The sequence below is a fragment of the Sorghum bicolor genome, chromosome 2, assembly GCF_000003195.3.
Source record: "Sorghum bicolor cultivar BTx623 chromosome 2, Sorghum_bicolor_NCBIv3, whole genome shotgun sequence".
In the NCBI taxonomy this organism is placed as follows: Eukaryota; Viridiplantae; Streptophyta; class Magnoliopsida; order Poales; family Poaceae; genus Sorghum; species Sorghum bicolor.
The window spans coordinates 23,103,927-23,125,586 of NC_012871.2; the positions used below are offsets into that span (position 1 = coordinate 23,103,927).

General features: G+C 48.0%; 1 protein-coding gene across 1 annotated transcript in view; it reads left to right on the top strand.

Moving 5' to 3' along the window:
• The window catches only part of LOC8063860 (sodium/proton antiporter 1), a 52,124-nt gene continuing 30,973 nt past the window's right edge, over positions 510 to 21,660 (top strand). The window contains exons 1-6 of the mRNA XM_002459841.2: positions 510 to 799; positions 1,442 to 1,615; positions 1,747 to 1,875; positions 6,638 to 6,814; positions 19,626 to 19,732; positions 21,531 to 21,651. Of these exons, the coding sequence (XP_002459886.1) occupies positions 575 to 799; positions 1,442 to 1,615; positions 1,747 to 1,875; positions 6,638 to 6,814; positions 19,626 to 19,732; positions 21,531 to 21,651 (933 nt within the window). The 5' untranslated portion in view covers positions 510 to 574. The remainder of the gene's footprint in view (positions 800 to 1,441; positions 1,616 to 1,746; positions 1,876 to 6,637; positions 6,815 to 19,625; positions 19,733 to 21,530; positions 21,652 to 21,660) is intronic.

Genomic DNA, 21,660 nt, shown 5'->3' on the forward strand with positions numbered 1-21,660 from the left:
TTGAAATTTTATATTTTGCATTTTTTTGAACTAAACACCCCCTTGTTGTATCTCAGGCCTTGTTTAGTTCGCAAAAACTTTTGGTTCGGGGTACTGTAGCACTTTTATTTTTATTTGATAAACATTGTCCAAATATGGAGTAACTAGACTCAAAAGATTCATCTCGCGGTTTACAGGCAAACCGTGTAATTAGTTTTTATTTTCATCTATATTTAATGCTCCATGCATGTGTCACAAGATTCGATGTGACGGGAAATCTTGAAAAATTTTAGGTTTTTGGTGAACTAAACAAGGCCTCAATATAGTTTAGAATGGAAGAAGTTCTATTATATAACTTTCACTTATATGTTTACAAATATGGATATATATACTTATGCAGAATATAATAAAAATTTAAAATGACAAAGCTTATGATCTTGGCCGTCGGCTTTTGATCGGACGACCCCGATTGCTGCCACAAGTTACTGTACAGGCCTGCAGTAGCAGAATGACTACACGCTTCACGGTCCTCATCCGTGATCCGTTCGACTACTCTTCGAGTGCGAGCGGTCCCCAAATTCTACCAGCAGCAGCAATGTCGCTCTCCTCTTGCTTGCTCGCCGGCACCCGGGCGGCAGCCTCCCCTTCCTTCCCATCCTCCGCTGCCATCCGCCGGCGGGACCACCGCCCGCTGACCGTTTCCGTGGTCCCGCTCTCGCCCTCTCAGCAATGGCGCCACGGCCTCCGCTTCTGCTGCGCCTCCTCCACCTCTTCCTCACCTCCGCCGCCGGCACCGCCCGAGGAGCCCGACGACTATGAGGTACCTGCACTTCTTCTTCTTCTTCTTGACTTCCTCTCCTCTCCAAACTAATGCGAGAGAGAAAACTCCGGTGGCTCATAGCACAAACACGAGCTGTAGGACTCGGCATCTAATTTGCTTGTTCCCATTCGTCGATAAGGTTGTGATTGTTTACTTGCACTAACCTTCGCCTGTATTATACCTTATATGCAGACCAGTATTGATGTATGTCGTGTCTTAGTGTTTGCTGTCCTGCATAGGCCATAGGCAAGCTGCGTTTGGTAAATTTATATTTGATTGTTTATATTTTGTTGCATGTAGTCACCTCTATGTTTTAGTAAAAGTCACATATTTGTAGTAGAGGTAATATACGTGAGACTATTTCATTTTTTCATGTGCACCGGCTCGTGCAAATCTGCATTTGCCTCGTAGGACCAAATTTGACGTACTAGCTAATGCTAATGCTATATTGGATCTGTTTTGAGCACTGTACAATACTGCATAGGTGCCTTTGTGGGTAACCAAACATGAACAAACTGTAATGCTAAGTCTAGATGCACGCAACCAAATAGACCCTTTAAATACTTTTTATTGTCCTATACCATCGCTGCTGACTCCTATCTATGCAGTTGCTAATGCTTTCCCCTTTCACAAAAATTTCAGCTATTGGACACGACTGGGAATTGTGACCCTCTATGCTCGGTTGATGAAGTTAGCTCACAGTACTTTGAAGCTAACTACAAACCGAAAAATGACCTTCTAAAAGCTTTAACTATCATTGGCACAGCCTTGGCTGGGGCAGCCGCAATAAACCATTCCTGGGTTGCTGCTAATCAGGTCAGCTGGTTTGTTGCATCTGTCCAATTCCCTTATCTATCATTTTAACTATGTAGTTTGGCTCTTTCTGTTTGTCATGCACACAATAAGGATCATTATTGCAAATATCATTCAAATACTTCCTTCTGCAGGACATTGCAATGGTGTTGGTCTTTGCTATTGGCTATGCAGGTATCATTTTTGAGGAATCACTAGCATTTAACAAAAGTGGAGTTGCGTTATTGATGGCTGTCTGCCTATGGGTTATCAGAAGCATTGGGGTAAGCTATTTTCTGAAATCAACTCAAGACTTCAGTGACTATTTTCAAAATTTAATCTGTGAACCATACATTTTAAAGCTCAGCTTCTGAGTATCTCAGTTGTATTTTACTGTTTATTGTTATTGGTTGAGAGTCGAGGCACATGTCTAAAAAAATTATATTGTATCCGTGATCTTAATAGGTATCAAAGTTCATTTTGCCACTTAGATTGCTGCAGCTCACAAATAATTCAAGAGCTGCATTGTATTTACATTTTATGGAAGCTGCTTGAAAATAGCTTATTTATTAAATAAGATCTATAATAGTTCTGATTTTTTTTTTCAGCTGTGACAGTTAACAAAGTCTATCAGTGTCATAGGCAGCCAACAGGCTGCCAGGGCCGATGGGCTGATAGTTCGGCCCAGTTATCTTTATAAGTTTAATTATCTTTGTATTTGCAATTTATATTAGTCCCAGATAGGTTATTTAGCAAAAGAGGTGAAGTAGAAGGTACATAAATATCTGTAGACTCTATTGATATAATCAAGCAATGAATTATGAAGAAACATTCTAGTCTCTCTCAATCTCTCAAACTCTTGGCAAAGCATAAGGCCTAGTTATCCCAACATACCCACCCCCATTACATCTGGTATCTAGAGTCCAGCGATCCTCTTCCATCAGCCGTTTCAAAAAAAAAAAACAGATATCGATCCAGATCGCCGCGTCGCCTACCTCATCCATCGTGCTGCGCCGCCACAGCAACGCCACCAGCTGCTGCCGCACCCTCATCACCACAGCCGCCGCGCCGCAGCCCCATCACCACCATTCGCCGCCGCCGCAATCATCGATCCAGATCCGTTGCAACTCCCCCCCTGCCCGCACCCCACCACACACCGCCGCCACCACGCTTTGCCTCGATGGACTTCCCTAAATTTGCGGGGAAATCTGATCCTGTGGCCTTCGTCAACCAGTGCGACTCCTACCTCCACCGAGAGCGCATCATGGAGGAAGAAAAGGTATGGCTATTTCCCGTAATTTGGAAGATGACGCCCATGTTTGGTTCCTCCAAGTCCAGCACGATGAAGGCACCCCGGCGTGGCGTCGCTTCACTGAGCTCTTGCACCCGCGCTTCAAATCGCCCCCATGCCCCAACCTGCTCCATCAGGTATCCCTTGGTGTCGACAACACCCTACGCATCCTTGCTGATGTGTCCACACAGCTAGATCGCCTCAGGGTGCGTCTCCAGGCGAAGGATAAGGAGGAACATGAACTTCGGGCGGCTGTACGCCTCCAGGCAGCAGCACGGGGACTCCTGGCACGTCGCCGAGCGCAGGCTTTTCATGCAACAAAAGCATCGAAGGAGCAAGCAGCGGTGCGCCTACAAGCATCAGTGCGAGGATTTCTTGTCCGTCACATGGTGCGGATGAGACGCATGTTCCTCATTCCGGTGCGCTGCCAAATCACAGCCGGATGGTTTGACTACTCGAGCTCACCTATGGCGTTCCAGGTCTAGTGTCTTCCGGCAACAACCATGGCAACGCAGCGACCAGCACTACCGGCGGTTCAACCTGTGCCACGAATTGCAGTGGCCATCTCATCTGTTTAGGCGCCCAGCGGACTTGTTGGCTGCTACGTCCTCCTCTTTTCAGCCCACGCGACGCTAGCTGTTGGGTCTTTCCCATGGGATCCAGGACGCTCTCGGCACCTTCCTCGACCACTATCACTGCAGCTCGAGGACGAGCTGGTCCTCAAGGGAGGGGGAGATGTCATGGGCAGCCAACAAGCTGCCAGGGCCGACGGGCTGATAGTTCGGCCCAGTTATCTTTATAAGTTTAATTATCTTTGTATTTGCAATTTATATTAGTCCCAGATAGGTTATTTAGCAAAAGAGGTGAAGTAGAAGGGACATAAATATCTGTAGACTCTATTGATATAATCAAGCAATGAATTATGAAGAAACATTCTAGTCTCCCTCAATCTCTCAAGCTCTTGGCAAAGCATAAGGCCTAGTTATCCCAACATACCCACCCCCATTACAATCAGTCTAGTATAACTTTCACAACCTTATCATCAAGAGAGTTGGAGTAAGGTGCTTAGTTGCAATACACGAGCAGTGATGGTTTCACGGTCTAATCGGCCCTTAAATGATTCAGAATAATAATGTTGCTGGCACCTTTCTTTTTGAAACTAAACCAAGGAAAGTTACTTTTTCGCTAGAGTTATCAAATTGAAAAGTAAGCCTGGAATGGCAAATAGTAAAAATGGGAAAAAATTGCTATCACGCCTTAGTGCTGAAAATAGAATTGTAATTGCAGAATAAAAGCTGCCTGCAAATTCACGTGTTAATGGATTATTGCTTTCAGATAAATAAGATGGCATACTTTTCCTAGTTAATGTACCTTTGAAGTTCCAAAGTTTGAATATAGGGAGGTGTTAGAATATAATTATAACAGCCCATATTGGGCTTACGGTCCATTGGCCTTGTACTCCTAGCCTGACTTGTATTAGTACCACATTGTAACTTATAGATGTACTGCAAGCCTTCCTGGCTATATAATGAAGGTCACCCCCATGTTTAGGGTGTGCGGTGTTTCTCTACATGGTATCCCTTCCTTTCTTCCGCTCGCATCTCCTCTGCCCGTGCGTTCTCTGTGAGGACGTGCGCCACCGCACCACTAGGCCGCCGCGCGAGTCCACTCGCACCGCTGCCAACCCGGGCTGCCGCGCAGACCCAGTCGCGCCGCCGCCTCTGTAAGCCGCGCCGCCTCCTTGGCCGCGCACTGCAGGCAGCCGCTCGGCCCCCGCCGCGCACTGCAGGCAGCCGCTCGGCCCCCGTCGCGCCGCACCCTGTAGCCGCACGCCGCTACCTCTGCCGCCCGATAGTTGGGTCGCCCAGGCTGCCGCGCACCCCCCGCGCCCCCGCTCCACTTGATCAGGACCAGGCGCCGGTGATCATGTCGACGTCTTCGACCTCTTCCTCCGCTACGTCCGGCGTTCTCGGCTCTAGAACCAGCGGTGCTATGGCTGATGCCGTCGCGCCTCTGTTCTACGCCGCGTACGCTGCCGTCAACGTCAAGCAGGACGTCCCCATCGTGCTCAGCCTCGAGCGACCGAACTACTCCAAGTGGAAGGCCTTCTTCACCGCCCTCTGTGGCAAGTACGAGCTGCTCGGTAACATCGACGGCACAACGACCGCCCGTCCGACTGACCCTCTGTGGTCCTAGCCCGACGCCTGCGTCCGCAGCTGGATGTACGGCTCCGTCGACGACGCCGTCCTCAACCTCGCCATGGAGCCCGATCAGGACGCTCGCGCCATGCACGTCTCCATCTAGGCTCTGTTCCAGGCAAATAAGGAGTCCAACGCCGTCGTCCTCGAGCAGGAATTCCACAACCTATCCAAGGGCAACCTCTCCATCGACGCCTACGCCCAGTAGATGAAGCGCACCGCTGATGCACTTCGAGAGGTCGGCCACACCGTCTCCTCCGTGCAGCTCGTGCTCAACCTTCTGCGTGGCCTCAACAGCCGCTTCACCAACACCGCCGACATCATCGCCAACTCCTCGCCGCTCCCAGACTTCAAGTCAGCCACCAACATGCTCCGCGTCAAGGAACTCAGCCTTGGCACCGACGGCAAGGAGGCCTCAGCCTCAGCCCTTGCCGCTTCCACCACCTCCTCCTGCACTACACCGACCTGCCGGTCCACCTCTGCACCTACCAATCGTGGGGGCGGTGGCAAGGGCAAGGGTGGGCGTGGTGGTAACGGCAGCAACGGTGGCGGTAGCAGCAACAACAGCGGCGACGGGCGCAACCAGCAGCAAGGCGGAGGCTCCGACGGGCATCATGCTCCTCAGCCGGCCGGTCCTTGGGTTTGCTATAACCCCTGGGCCGTCCAGTGGCCACCTCAGTGGGGTACACCACCTGTGCCTCCTCCATAAGCACACACCGCCTTCGCGCCGCCTCAGTTCTCCACTGCCGACGGCCCTCCGGCGTACGGGCCTCCAGCCAGCTGGGATCCGACCAGCTTGATCGCCGCTCTCAACCAGATGGCGGTTCAGGGTGGGTCTGCACCGTGGGTCATGGACAGCGGAGCGACATCCCACATGTCCTCCAATGACGGTATTCTACTTTCCCGCCTCCCGTCGCCACCGTCTTCCATTACGGTCGGCAACGGTCAATCAATTTCTATTTTTAGTCGTGGCACTTCTCTCCTTAAAATAGCTGATCGTCCTTTTTATCTTGATAATGTTCTTGTCGCTCCCCAACTTCGTCTACTGTGATAATGTCAGCGCTACCTACATGGCCCAGAATCCAATTCATCATCGTCGCATGAAGCATATTGAGATAGATATTCACTTCGTCCGGGAGAAGGTTGCTTTGGGACAGGTTCGGGTGCTCCATGTTCCATCGTCTCATCAGTTCGTGGACATTATGACCAAAGGGTTACATGTACAGTTATTCGCTGACTTTAGGTCCAGTCTTTGTGTTCGTGACACTCCCGCTTAGACTGAGGGAGGGTGTTATAATATAATTATAACAGCCCATAGTGGGCTTACGGCCCATTGGCCTTGTACTCCTAGCCTGACTTGTATTAGTACCACATTGTAACTTATAGATGTACTGCAAGCCTTCCTGGCTATATAATGAAGGTCACCCCCTGGTTAGGGTGTGCGGTGTTTCTCTACAAGAGGAATTGCTATTTTGCTTTTGTTGAAACTATCCATTTAAACACTCTTGATTGTATCTGATCGTCCTTTATTGTTATCTATTTTTCTGTTGAATGTAGGCTCCCTCGACTGATGTAGCTGTTCAAGAGTTGAGTCACACAACTTCTGAAGTTAGTGAAATTGTGTTTTTCTTGCTTGGTGCAATGACTATTGTGGAGATTGTTGATGCACATCAAGGTTTTAAGCTGGTGACTGATAATATATCTACTCGAAACCCAAAAACTCTTCTGTGGGTGGTGAGTTTCTTTTAGCATATCCTTTTGTCATTGAGCTGTGTGTGGAATGAACAGTATATGTACCTAGTATAGTATTATCAAATAGTTGACAAAAGGAACTATTTTCCAGTATTTTTAATAGGATTGCTGCATAAAAATACTCTATCCTTGATTGTTGGGATTAAGAATCATTATTTAACTATTCAGTCCAGAGAAACTTTTTATGATAGGTCCAGATAGTTCATCAGCTTCATATTATTGATGATTATTTTCAACCAGCTTTTGTTTAGTGGCCTTTATTGTTGATCAATTTCTGTTTAATTGTTAAGTACAAAAAGCATGCAAGACTTGACCCAATATGAGCACTGCTTCACTTAAAACAATGTTTTGAATTTTGATATTGAACTGAATCCAGAATAATTCTTGCCAAATAATTAAAATGTTCCACTCATTCTTTTTTTCCTACTCTTATGCTTTTCTCACTATATTGCTTTGTTATACATCCGTTGACCTCATGATACTGACTCTAATTCCAGTAATCTGCAGATTGGTCTGTTGAGATTGTTATCTCTGTTTTTTTTTTGTGACTATGGTGTTTGTGATCCAATCATATCCTAGTTGCTCCCTAAGTTCCTAACTAGGTTCTAGCTGTAGCAAACCCAAATTTCTGTCACTTATCCAGGCTCTTGGTTTTCCTACACTCTCATTCACTTGTGAATCTCTTATCTAATCTCATGTGTAGCATGTTGAAAAGTTCACACATCTTTTCCCTTATTACAAACAAGGAGAGCTTATTTTGCTTAGCTACCCCATATTACAGATTTGAAATGCTTGAAGTTCTGTATGTTCTTAGGACCTCCTGGTCTGCATTCTCATTTACTTGTGAATCTCTTATCTAATCTCATGTGTAGTATGTTGAAAAGTTCATGCGTCTTTTCCTTTTATTTATTGTGAACAAGGAGAGCTTATTTTGCTTAGCTACCCTGTATTACAGATTTGAAATGCTTGAAGTTCTGGATGGTCTTAGGACCTCCTGGTGATAATTACAATTAACCTTCTCGAATAATTCAACTTGCATTTAATAATTCCTAGCAGATGAAATATGAAGCCCTAATGTGAAAATTTTGTGATTTGAAAACTACATATTCATTATTATCTAAGTTTTTTTTTTTTAAAAACTCGACCATTGGGGAAGAAGATTTGGAGAAAGTATGTACTGTGAGTGGGGTGTGTTGAGAAGGTTTTTTCTTTTCTTTTTTTTTTTTCGAAAACGCAGGAGAGCTGCGCATCATTATATTGAGAAGATAAAAATGGGACAAGAACCCATACAACACACACAAAATACCCACACAAACACACACAACTCTAACCTCACAGGAACACTACACTGCTGCTAACAACGCGCCTGTGACAGAGAAACTGAACCCGACCCAACGCACACACAGGGCACTAGGCACCCGAAGCGAAGGCAGCCAAGAGGGAAAGCCCTCGAGCCCCGGCCAGAGACCACGACCTTCTTTCATCTTCAGCTACAGCAAGTGCACCTGCAACACTTGGAGCCGCACCATCAAAAACACATTTGTTCCGGTGTGTCCATAAGGTCCATGCTCCCAAGATTATGAGAGAATTAATTCCTTTCCTAAATATCTCACTAGCAGCATTGCTCACTCTTTCCCACCAGTTATGGAAAGATATATCTGTGGGCTGTGGGGAGTAGGCTCGGAGTCCAATCTGAGAAAAAAGCTGAAACCAGAACTCTCTTGCAAAGACACAAAGGACTAAGAGATGATCAATAGTCTCTGCAGCTAAATCACATAATGGGCAACACTTAGGATGAGTGAGCCCACGGCGTGCAAGGCGATCCGCTGTCCAACATCGGTTGTGAGCAACCAGCTAAACAAAAAATTGACATTTGGGCGGTGCCCAACTCTTCCAAATTCTTTCCCATGGCTCAAAAGATATAGACCCCACAAAAATCCCTTGTATGCAGTTTTTGCCGAATACTGTCCATCTGACGAAAACCGCCAAATATGTTTATCCTCAACATCTGGATGCAAAAGGAAATCAGCCATGACATCGCACAGGTGGAGGTAGTCAACCATTACCCCAACAGTTCTAGCACCTTTTATGTCAGAAAACCAAGTCTGGTTGGTGAGGGCGTCCTGGACAGTTCGCTGTTTCAACCTCCTTTTAGGAACGGCAGCAAAGAGACGAGGCGCAAGATCTGCGATACATCGGCCATGAAGCCATCGGTCTGTCCAGAAAAGGGTTTTGGTTCCATCCCCGACTTCAGAATAAATAGCCATTGTGAAGAAGGCTCTAACCTGTTCAGGTACTTGAATTGGGAGATTAGCCCAAGGGCGATGCGGCTCTGTTTTTTGTAACCAGACCCATCTCATGCGTAGTGCCCAGCTAAGGGATTTGAGGTCAGAAATCCCCAAACCTCCTAGTTCTTTTGGAAGGCAAACCTTAGCCCAAGCAACAAGACAATGCCCTCCTTTCGCATCTTTGCGGCCTCTCCAGAGAAACCCACGTCGAATTTTATCTACTGCTTTGATAGCCCAAGATGGTAAATCAAATGCCATAACTAGATAAATGAGCATACCAGTGAGCACATACTGAACTTGAACCATTCTACAAGAGGAACTTTGACCGCATTGCTGATCAATAATAGGCTGAACTTGTTCCTTAGTGAGCTTCTTTAAAGATAGAGGCAGTCCCAAATATTTGCATGGGAAGTCTGCGAGTGCACAGGGCAGCAGGTTTTGCACTACTGCTAGCTCTGCGTCACTACATCTAATAGGCAGCACATTGCTTTTCTGTAAGTTCGTCTTCAGCCCTGTTGCTTCACCAAACAAATTGAGGATATCCAAAATTACAGCAATGTCATCAGCCTCTGGACGAATGAACATAACCACATCATCCGCGTAAATGGATATTCTATGATGTAAATTTCGCCTACACAGTGGCAGCAACAATCCTTCATTTTCAGCCTTCGAAATCATGTGCCCCAAAACATCCATGACCAAGATAAATAACATTGGTGAGAGAGGGTCACCTTGTCGCAGCCCTCGTCGATGAGAAATATGATTACCAGGGACCCCATTTAACAAGATTTGAGTCGATGAAGAGGATAACTATTAGAAGAGTCAAGGACCTATTGGGCATTAGCCCATTAGGGTTAATTAGTCGCTTGCTTAGGGGTCAAGTAAGTCTTGCTTGTAAGTCAAGTAAACCTCTCTATATAAAGAGAGGAGATGTATCAATCTAATCAAGCAAGAGATTAGAAGGAAATCCTTCTCTCCTGCCAGCCGCGGGCAGCGCCCCACGGCTGGCGTTCCTAGCGCCCAAAACCCTAGCCTCCTCTCTCGCTCCCACAGCCGCCTTCCTGTAAACAGTACCCACGGGCACTGTAGCGCGGGTACTGTTCATGCCATCAGCTGCCGCTCCTTCGATCCCAATCCATCTCCCTCGATCCCCAGCAGCCACATAACAATAACAGTCCGCTGATTATATCCCTCCAAATCTGTCCAAAACCAAGCTGCTGCAAGATCTCCAGTAAAAAGGGCCAAGACACAGAATCAAATGCCTTCGAGATATCCAACTTGAGTAGAATTCGGGGCTGTTTCTGCTGATGAAGGTACCTCGCTGTCTGCTGCACTAACATGAAGTTATCCTGTATAAAACGGCCTTTGATGAAGGCACTTTGATTAGGCGAGACAATTTGTTGCAGCTTAGGGGCAAGCCGATTAGCAAGCAGCTTTGTGATTAGTTTGACAAAACTGTGGACCAAACTTATAGGTCTGAAATCCTTAGGTTGATCTGCGCCCTCCATTTTTGGGAGAAGGGTGATATAGGCTGAGTTGAGAGTGCCAAAATTCCCCATCTTCCTACTCCAGACCGCTGAAACTGCCACCATAATGTCATCCTTTATAATAGGCCAGCAAGACTTGTAAAAACAGCCTGTGAAACCATCCGGTCCGGGAGCCTTATCTGAAGGTAGCTGCTGGATCGTCCTCCACACCTCATCTTCAGTGAAGGGGAGATCAAGATCTGACATATCATGTGTATCAATTCCCAAATTAGGCAAGTTAATGGTGTGCTCCCTAACTGTACAGGTACCCAACAGATCTTCATAAAAATCATCAATGATCGCAGCTTTGTCCTCATGGCTGATGCAAATTCGCTCTCCTGTGATAAGCTTCCCAATAAAATTCCTTCTTTTTCGGTGTCTAGCATGCAGATGGAACAGCCTTGTATTAGCATCGCCATCTTTGAGCCAACTGATCCTTGAGCGTAAGTGAGCCATTGTGCGCTTCAGGGAAGCAAGGGCCAAGCTGTGCTTCTTCAGATTGTTCTTAAACCATAGTTCTCTAGGGGAAAGCTGGCGGTTGTCTTGAGCAATCTCAAATTGATGCAAGATTTCTCTTGCCAAAGCAAGCTGAAAATTAATTTGACCCACCGCCTTGTCACTCCAACTCTGCAGCCCTTTGGAAACGGCTCTAAACTTTCTGTTCAGAGTTAAGAAAGGGCATGGAGCAGCAGGGATTGAAGTCCATGCTGAGGAGACAGCTTCCTGAAAGCCATCAAGTTTAGTCCAGAAGGACTCAAAATGGAATCGGGGTCTTCCAGGTTTACTGTCATTGAGACCAAGTAGGAGCGGGCAATGATCAGAATCCTCTGAAGCCATACTCTGAAGTAAACAGTTTGGAAATTTCTCCTCCCAATCAACAGAACACAGAACTCTATCCAATCTCACCAGTGTAGGAGAGTTTTGCTGATTTGACCATGTGTATTTTCGTCCATGAAGGGGTATCTCTTTAAGGGCCAAGTCATTGATAAACCTCCTAAAACGACCCATCATTGCTCTATTATAATTGGCATTATTTTTGTCTTCATCCCTGTAGATTAGATTAAAATCTCTAGCCACCATCCATGGTCCCGGACAAGCTGCACGAATATCACGTAACTCCTGTAGAAACTGAATTTTTTCATCATTGCCTTGAGGCCCATAAACACAAGTCAACCACCACGACTGCCCATTTACTGGGGAGAACTGAACTGTTACACTATGATTATCAACCCGCTGAGCTGTAGAAACTCCGATATGCCGTCTCCAGGCAATCAAGATTCCTCCACTAGCACCAATCGAGGGGGCGAAAGTGAAGTCTGAGAAATCCGAGCCTAATGCAGAGAGTATAATTCTGCGCGACAATTCCGTGATCTTGGTTTCCTGAATACAAACAATATCCGACCGAGAAGAATCCACAAAAGAACATACAGAGTCTTGCTTGGAGATAGAGTTCAATCCCCTAACATTCCAAATCAAAATTTTTTCAGGATCCATAAACACAAGTTGAAGGACGACCACTCAGGCACCAGACTGCTAACCCAACATTTCAGTATCCTCCCCTTGGCCAAGGTCATCAGGCAAGGACCAATTAAACAAGGCAGCTAGCGCCTGGAGTTGTGAATCTGACAAGGGATGACCAAATAATTTTGCATAATCATCCAGAGCCTGTTGGTCAATACCTTCATTTTCGCTGATGATATCCAGAGACCGCATTGCCTTCTTCGTTCTTCTATTCAAGTCATTCAGAGGGAATTCCACATCAGCCCCGGCGAGCCGACGACTGCGACGCGGTGTAGCCCCAGACTTGTATCTTCGCTTGTTGATGATCGGCATCGGAAGCAGGGCATCCGTTCGCCGAGCAAGGCTATTGAAAAAAGCAGCGCGGGCTTCTGAAGGCAAAGCACTCCCTGCAGGGGGCGGAGTATCCAAGGGGACTACAACGCCCGGCACTGCGGATTGCTGTTCAGGGTCCACCGGAGCGAAGCTGGAGGGGGCTGGAGACACCGGCGGGCCATCCCCTCCTGGGACAGCAGCCAGCGCCGCACTTGCACTAGGGGAGGAGACCGAGGGTGGAGCTGTTGCTGACGCTACCACCTCCCCGACCAGCATGGGGCCAGACCTTCCAGCTTCTTCCAGGCACGGGGGCAGGGAGGTCCCGCGACGGCGGCTGGAGCATTTGTGCTGTCCTGAACGGAGACGGCGCCTGGAGTAAACTCGGAGCCGCGTAGTCGCAGTCTTGGATTTGGGATTGTGTTCCGGTACGAGCGGCGGTGCTAGTGTTCCTGGGGAGGCCGGGAAGACCGTTGCCTCCACCGCTGTTGTTCGTGGGGAGGCCGGGAAGACCGTCGCCTCCACCTCCGTGGGAAAACACAGGGGTGAGCGTGGTGAGGCCGGGCATTCCGTTGCTCCATCACGGCCCAACACACCCTATGAATCCGAGACCACACCTAGGCCCAACTCTTAAAGCCCATTAGGAGCCGAATTGCTTACGGCCTCAACCACAAAGGACGCAAGCAAGGGGGAGGATACTGAAGGGGCCTGCATGTCTCCACTGGGAGGAGGGGCGCCAGGCAGGATCACGGCTGAAGCTTGAACGTCAATAGGATATGCCAAAATCCTCTTCACTAGAGGGTCTTCCACGATAGCTGATGGGGGTTCCATCACCCACAGTTCCTTTTACAAAACGGGATGGTTAGAAGGTTTTTTCTAACCATCCCGTTTTGTAAAGTTTTCCTTTTTATTTTTAATGAAATGACACGCAGCTCTCCTGCGTTGTTGGAGAAAAAAAATGCGTGGTTGATATGCGGCTGCATGCCTGCATGACACATGGATAGCCAAGGTTTGTGGCCTTTTCCAAGCTCCTGAAGAGCAGAAGCACCGGCCAAACACCACAAATGGCATTCCTCTTCTACCATTTGAAGAACAAACTAGACATTTGGAGAAATTCCTTCAAAAACAGCAGCATTCCTGTGCTTCCAAAGTTCCCAGGCAATAAGAATAACTAAAAAACTGAATTTCAAAGTTCCCAGGCAACAAGAATAACTACAGAACTGAATCCCTTGCGCATTTCCTTGGCGACCAATCTCCCAGTCTGGCACCACCATCCATGGGAACGGCATGTATAGGTCGGAGGCACCACTGCAGCTAGGTTTAAATTCTTGAGAACCAAAGTCCAGACCTCCCTGGCAAACCTACAAGAAACTAGATGCTAGGATTCCTCCTTCCCTTGATCTCTCGTAGGCGATATGGATGAGAGACCGGGGGTGGAACTCGCGAACGGCGCTGAGGCGCCGTGGTGTGCAGCAGGCGCGGCGGTTAGGGCTGTGAGAGAGACAGAGGTGGCGGCTAGGGTTTAGGGGGACTTCCCGATCTCCCAGCTCCCTAAACGAAGCTGGAAACAATAATGTTTCTGCTTAATTCCAGAATAAAGTTTTTACAAATATATATAACCTCCTCTCATCTAATAATTTATAAAATACTCCCTCAAATAATAATATTCCTAAATAATAGCAATTGACAATGAAAATTGGGCTCCTAACCCCCTAGGCCGATCGGCCTGTGGCTCCTAGCCACTTGTCCGCAGCTTGTACTTGTTTGCCGGTCATAACATCTCTCCCTCCCTCGGCAAACAGCTCGTCCTCGAGCTGCACATCGGGGTAGAGAGTCTTGAAGTCCTCCATTGGTTCCCAGGTCGCCTCATCCACAGCAAGCCCGTGCCACTGCACCAGGAGCTTCCACTCACCATGACGCAGCTGAGCACGGAGGACCTTCTCCGGGGTGGGCAGCAGGCGGCCATCAGCACAGCCGGCCCAGAAGGAGGAACGCCGGCAGGAAAGGCATAGGGCTTGAGCAGCCCCACGTGAAAGACGTCGTGGAGGCGCGTGTCGACCGGCAGCCGCAGCCGGTAAGCCACCCGCCCAATCCTCTCCAAGATCTAGAATGGGCCGGCGTAGCGCGGGCGAAGCTTGCCCTTGGTCGGCATGGCGAGGGCATGGGTGGGGCGGTGTAGAAGGCGGAGTAGCACCCATGCCCCCACGTCGAACTCCACCTTGCGGTGGTGCTAGTCGTAGAAGCGCTTGGTGTACTGCTGCGCCTGAAGAAGACGCTCCCGGACCTCCTCCAAGAAGGCGTCGCGGTCGCGCAGCAGGACGTCCATTGCCTTTGTCGTGGCCGCCCCCTCCTGATGCGGTAGGAGCGGGGGTGGTGGGCGACCGTAGACCACCTCAAACAGCGATGTCTTCAGGGCGGAGTGGAACCACGTGTTGTAGCAGTACATGGCGAGCGGCGAAGGGCCAACTAAAGAAGGCCAGAGGTCCGCCCCCCTGGTGTAGGACGGCGCCAAACCCCATGCCGGAGGCGTCGCAGTCCACCACGAACGGACGCTCGAAGTCGGGCATCTATAGGACCGGCGCTGACGAGAGCGCCCGCTTAAGGGCGGCAAAGGCCTCGTCCGTCTCCGCCGTCCAGACAAACGCCTCCTTCCGTAGGAGACGCGTGAGGGGCGCCGCGATGGAGCCGAAATCGCGGATGAACTTCCTGTAGTAGTCGGCGAGCCCCAGGAAGCCTCGCACCCCGCGAGGAGAGCGCGGCGTCGGCCATGAGGTGACAGCGGCCATGTTGTCGCTATCCATGGCTACCCCGGCGGCGGAGATGACGTGGCCGAGGTAGGCGACGGAGAGGGCCCCAAAGGAGCACTTTGACCGCTTCAAGAAGAGGTCGTGGGCACGAAGGGCGGTGAAGACGAGGCCGACGTGCTGCAGGTGCTCGGACCATGACATGTAGATCAAAATGTTGTTGAAAAACACCAGCAAAAACCTGCGGAGGAAAGGGTGGAGCACGTCGTTCATCAACGCTTGGAATGTCGCCGGGGCATTGGAAAGCCCAAACGGCATCACCACGAACTCGAAGTGGCCGTGGTGGGTGCGGAACACCGTCTTCTTGATGTCCGCCGGGTGCATGCGCACCTGGTGGTACCCGGAGCGGAGGTCGAGTTTGATGAAGAACTTGGCGCCGTAGAGCTCGTCGAGGAGCTCATCCACCACCAGGATCGGGAACTTGTCCTTGGACATGCGGTCATTGAGCGCGTGGTAGTCGATGCAGAAGCGCCACAACCCATCCCGCCTTCTTGACGAGGAGCACGGGCGCCGAAAAAGGCGGGTACTGGGGCGAATGATGCCCTGCTCCAGCATGGCGGCGCACTACCGCTTGAGTTCGTCCTTCTGTAGCTGGGGGTACCGGTATGGCCGCACTGCCACGGGCGTCGTCCCAGGCAAAAGGTGGATGCGGTGGTTGTAGGGGCGAGCCGGTGGGAGGCCGCGCGGTGTGTTGAAGACGTCGGCGTGCTGAAGTAGAAGCTCGTCCAGCAGCGAACGCTGTGGGTCAGCGGCCATCGCGGTGAGGGAGTGCTGCTGCAAGGGGGCGCCCGGAGCGGCCACCGTGAGCCCTTCGAAGTCCTAGGTGACGGGGCCCAATGCTCCGAGGAAGCCGACGCCGAGTTTGAAGTCGAAGCAGCCCAAAGCGAACCTGATGCAGGTGATGTGGAAGGTCGTGCCGTCGATGAGGACCGGCACGTCACGAGCGATCCCCTCGCAAGGGAGGCGCTCGCCGGCGGCTACTGTGACGCGTAGCTACTCGCCCCCCTGCGGAGCGAGGCCCAGTCGACACATGGCGGCCCCCTGGAAAAACGTGTGGGTGGACCATGTGTCCAACAGGGCGAGGAAGCGTTCGCCCTTAATCGTCACCGGCTGGAGCAAGGTATGGTACGTCCGGATCCCTGCAAGAGCGTGCATGGAGACAACGAGGGCATGAGCGTTAGCAACAGCGTCGGCGTCCAGCTCCGCAGGTGCTGCGTCGTCGTCCGCGGCGGGGGCCTCATCGTCCTCGACGTAGTCCGCCGACTCTAGGTAGAACAACCGTGGGCAGACGTGGCCGCGGATGTACTGTTCATCATAGTTGTAGCAGAGTCTTTGGCGGCGATGTTCTTGCATTTCGGCTGGTGAGAGACGTCGAAACTGTCGCGCCGGGGCTGCTGCGCCCGGGGCAGCAGGGGCCGCGGCCGCTGCCGCCGGTGCTGGAGCGCCCTGCGCGCCAGCAGGAACCACTGCCGCCCCCGGATGGCGTGGAGGGGCCGGCCGCGGCGGTGGTCGCGCGCCGCGCTGCTGCTGCTTCTGGAACAGCGCTGCTGTGGCCGTGGCGCGGCTCTCGAACGCGCGGGCCAGGAACATCGCCGACTGGAGAGTCAGAGGTGGCGGCTAGGGTTTAGGGGGACTTCCCGATCTTCCAGCTCCCTAAAGGAAGCTGGAAACAATAATGTTTCTGCTTAATTCCAGAATAGAGTCTTTACAAATATATATAATCTCCTCTCATCTAATAATTTATAAAATACTCCCTCAAATAATAATATTCCTAAATAATAGCAATTGACAATGAAAATTGGGCTCCTAACCCCCTAGGCCGATCGGTCTGTGGCTCCTAGCCACTTGTCCGCCGCTTGTACTTGTTGCCGGTCATAACACTAGAATATGTTGAATGGTTTCATCAACCTGACCACAGAGGGGTGTTCACGTTTGGCAAACTGATCTGAGGTCCAACACCTATTGTTTGTAGCAAGCCAAATAAATAACTTGCACTTCATAGGAGCCCAACTTTTCCAAATCCGTTTCCAAGGGGCAAACCTGATGGCTCCTAGAAAGTAAGCATCATAAGCTGACTTGCTGCTGTAAGAACCTGTAGATGTTGTTCATGGGTATCCTGCTGTATGGCAATTCCATCCACTAAGTCTCAGATGTGCAAGTATTCCACCGGCACCTGCACAGTTAAAGCTCCCCTTATGTCTGCAACCCAACTTCCATTGTCTAATGCCTGGATCACTGTATGCCTCTTCACAATTCTTTTAGGGATCTTGCTTAAGAGGTTTGGGGCCGATTCAGCCACTGTTTTTCCATGCAGACATTAGTCATACCAGAATTTAGTTGATTCCCCACTGCCGATAATGGTTTCTACTGCCACACTAAATAAAGCAAAGGCCTGCCTATGCACATGGACAGGCAGCCCTTAGCAGCCAGAAACGTGGAACATGGCCACGTTCCTCGTTCTGGGAACGTCCAAGTCCCCGATTCGGGAATATTTGCATTCCCATGTTATAAAATAACACCCCAAGTTCCTGTTCCGTTGTGGGAACATGCTGCTAAGAGCAATGTTTTCAAGACGGCTGGTCGTGTCTGGACACCGGACGAGTCCCCTGGACGTCCTGGTCGTCCCCTACACATATGGGGACTGATATATACCACATATATCATGTAGCTATATACAATACACATTATACCATATATATATATATATATATATATATATATATATATATATATATATATATATATATATATATATATATATATATATATATATATATATATATATATATATATATATATATATATATATATATATATATATATATATATATATATATATATATATATATATATATATATATATATATATATATATATATATATATATATATATATATATATATATATATATATATATATATATATATATATATATATATATATATATATATATATATATATGTTCTAGGCTCTAGAGTCTAGATAGGTCAGCTGGCCACTTACCTGGCTGCTGCAGAGCCCTTTCTTGTCTTGCTGGCTGCTGCTGCCAAACTGAAATTATAGAAAAATAAAGCTGCAGAGCGCCTTCCTCCCTTGCACAGCTGCACGCTTGCAGCAGCAGCTGCAAGGAAGAGAGGGAGGGCAGCTGGAAGGGAGGAAGGGAGGGAGGAGCAGCTGGGAGACGGAAGGGAGGATAGGAGAGGAGGAGGAGGAGCTGGGAGACAGAAGGGAGGAGAGGAGGGCAGCAATGGAGGTGGCTGCTGCTGCTGGACGGGAGGAGAGGATGGGAATGAATGTGTTGTGCTGAAATGAGTGAGGGGTAGACAACATAAACCCTAATGGGCTTGGGCCAAAATATAAGGCAGCTAGCTAGGCTCAAACTCTGAGATGCAGCCCATCTACTGACTGGACGCCAGACAACCTGGACGGACGATTAATCGCGATTGGACGACGACTAATCGGACGACCAGTTTCCTGGTTGTTCTGGCCAAGTCGGAGGCCCTGGTCGAGTACCTCCAACCGTCCAGGACGATTAGTCGCGATTAATCGGACGTCTTGAAAACACTGGCTAAGAGGCAGCTCAGCCCAAGGACGAGAGGCTTCTGCTTTTTGTAGCCATAACCAGCGGATGCGTAGCGCCCATCCTAAAATTTTGAGGTTATGAATTCAGAGGCAACCATAATGAAGAGGACATTGCACGTCCAGGAGACTAGACAGTTGCCACCGTTGGTCTTTTCTTCACCTTTCTAGAGAAAGTCTCTTCTTTTGTCTATTGCCTTGATAACCCATTTAGGCAGGTCCATGGGAATCACCAGGTAGATGGGGATAGCAGTTAGCACTACCTTGACCACAATCAGATGACTGGCTTTGTTCATGAGAGGGGCCTTCCAACCAGGGAGATTGTCAGCAACTTTGTCTACCAACGGTAGCAGATATGTCTTGGTCGGCTTGTTGATTGTGAGTGGGAGGCCTAAATAAGTGCATGGAAAACTGAAAGTAGCACAGGAGTGCCCGTTTTTTTTTTGTGAGAATGGGGAGTTGAACTCTCGACCTGTAGGGTTGCACATCTGCTTCCCAGCCCCACCAATACATCTTTTTAATTGTTATGGTGTCATTTTTGTTCAAAGTTGCTCAACAAATGATTGCTTAATATGCGCATTGGTAATTGGTAATAAAATGACAAGAATTGTACAAAAGAAGTAGAGAAAATTCTAGTACTTTTAGAACAATATAAAAAAAACTACATTTTACACAACCAAGTACCATGAAATTTTAATTTCACAAAATTTATGGCATATTAATATCTTGTTTTATTTTTTAAACATGAATTATCTAACTGTTTCAGATTGGTATTGTAACTTTCTTCCTGAGTTCGATCCTCGACAACCTGACTTCCACTATTGTGATGGTGTCTTTGCTTCGGAAACTAGTACCTCCATCAGAATACAGAAAGTATGCTTTCTGTTAACTCACATGTTCATGTCTACACATTATCTAGTACTTTTTTTCTTGACTATTTCGTCATTTTACTCATGATGATCTTTTCCTAGCACCACTATACATATATTCACTATACGCTTACTCTGTATACAGGAATAGCTCCTAGGATCAATATAGTGTGTATCATCTTTCTATATTGTAGTCATTATATATGATACAGCTCCTAGGGTCTGTAGCATCTTTCTATATTATAGTCATTATATATGATGCTGACATGGGCTACGGTGCCGCTGTGTATGGGTGGAGCAGGGGTTTGGGGGTTTTATCGACCTGCGTGAGAAGGTCTTCTTCTTAATGTAATGCCCAGGGGCTGTCTTACCCCGCAGGTCGATTTTTTTTAATGAACTTAGAAGTATCAAAATTGTTGCAGAATTTGTCCTGTAGCAGCTTAGATTGTTGAATGAAGTATGAACCATTGTTCAACCTAGCAATGTTTACTCTGTGCCTTTAAAATGGCAGCATGACATCCCTGTGCTCCTGCTGTGATCCTCACTAAGTCAGGGTTTTAAATTGTTTGAGCATAAACTAGTTAGAAGAAAAGTAATGACTACTAGTCATATTGAACTTCACATTTCAATTTTTTCGGAGGTTGACAGTCCATTAGTACCTTCACAATTTGTTTGGGGATTTCATATGGAGAAAACTTCTTAGATACCATACAATTTACAATTGAAATGCCACTAAAATGTTCTCAACAAGTTCCTTCTGTTGTATAGAATTGTTGCCATTTCTCTTGGCTCTTGTTGCCTTTAACATTGCATAGCTTCAACTTATTTTTAGATGCCCATTGCTCCTGTACAGGAAAATAATTGCACAGTGTTTTTGGAGGGTAACTGCAACGTGTTTTTGGAGGCTGTAGCAATGGGCTAATATCATGTAGCATTGGCCCAGTAGTTGGCTTGGTCTGTCTATCTGTAGTTGCCTTTGGATATCAAGTTAGATTAGTTAAATGCAAAAGACACCACCTCCTTTTTATTGGTCTTTCAGGGTGCTAGTCCCAACATGAATGACCTGTTCCGTGCCTTTGATGATGAACACCACTTGTGGTGTCTTGCGGGTGCACGAAAGCTTGATGCCTTAGGTCCAGCTCTAGCAACAGGGTAGGTAGGCGGTTAGAGTGTTGGTCAGGTCTCACTCAGAGTGTCTGTTTTTATTGGTTAGAAAATCTATGTTTCAGGACCCTCCTACAGCTCGGTCCAGAGTAGGGGGTATAATTGTACGGGACAGTTTTTTCCTCTCTTAATACAATGATACACAGCTCTTCTGCATATTCGAGAAAAAAAAGGAGGGTAGGATTTGAAAATAACGCAACCTAACTTGATGCCTTTTTTGTGGCAGCTTGGGGGTTGAGCGGACACTCGGTGGCAAATAAGGAGTTTTGACTTGTTCTTTTCATGTTGGGGCAAGACCAAAGATTGTGTTTTGCGTACTTTCACCATTTAGTGCTAGTATTTTCTTCTAACGCTTATTAGGATATGGCAATAGTGATGGAACAGCATTTAAGTTGGTTTCATCACATGCCAGTGCATTGGTCTAAAGAACATTTTGTTCTCTGAATCCAACAATAAATAGTTGGTGGAATGTTATTTAGCATCTTGGGTGAGTTAAACATTGACTTATTGGGACAGATTGTCAGGTGCTGTTGTTGTAATAGCCGTCTAACATTTTGTTCTCCAAAGCCAACAATAAATAGTTTGGTGGAATGTTCTTTCGCATCTTGGATGAGTTAAACATTGACTTATTGGGACAGATTGTTAGGTGCTGTTGTTGTAATAGCAGCGAATGCTGGCGGTGCATGGACACCAATTGGTGATGTGACAACCACTATGTTGTGGATTCATGGTCAGATTACAACATTGAAAATAATGCAGGTTAGGTTT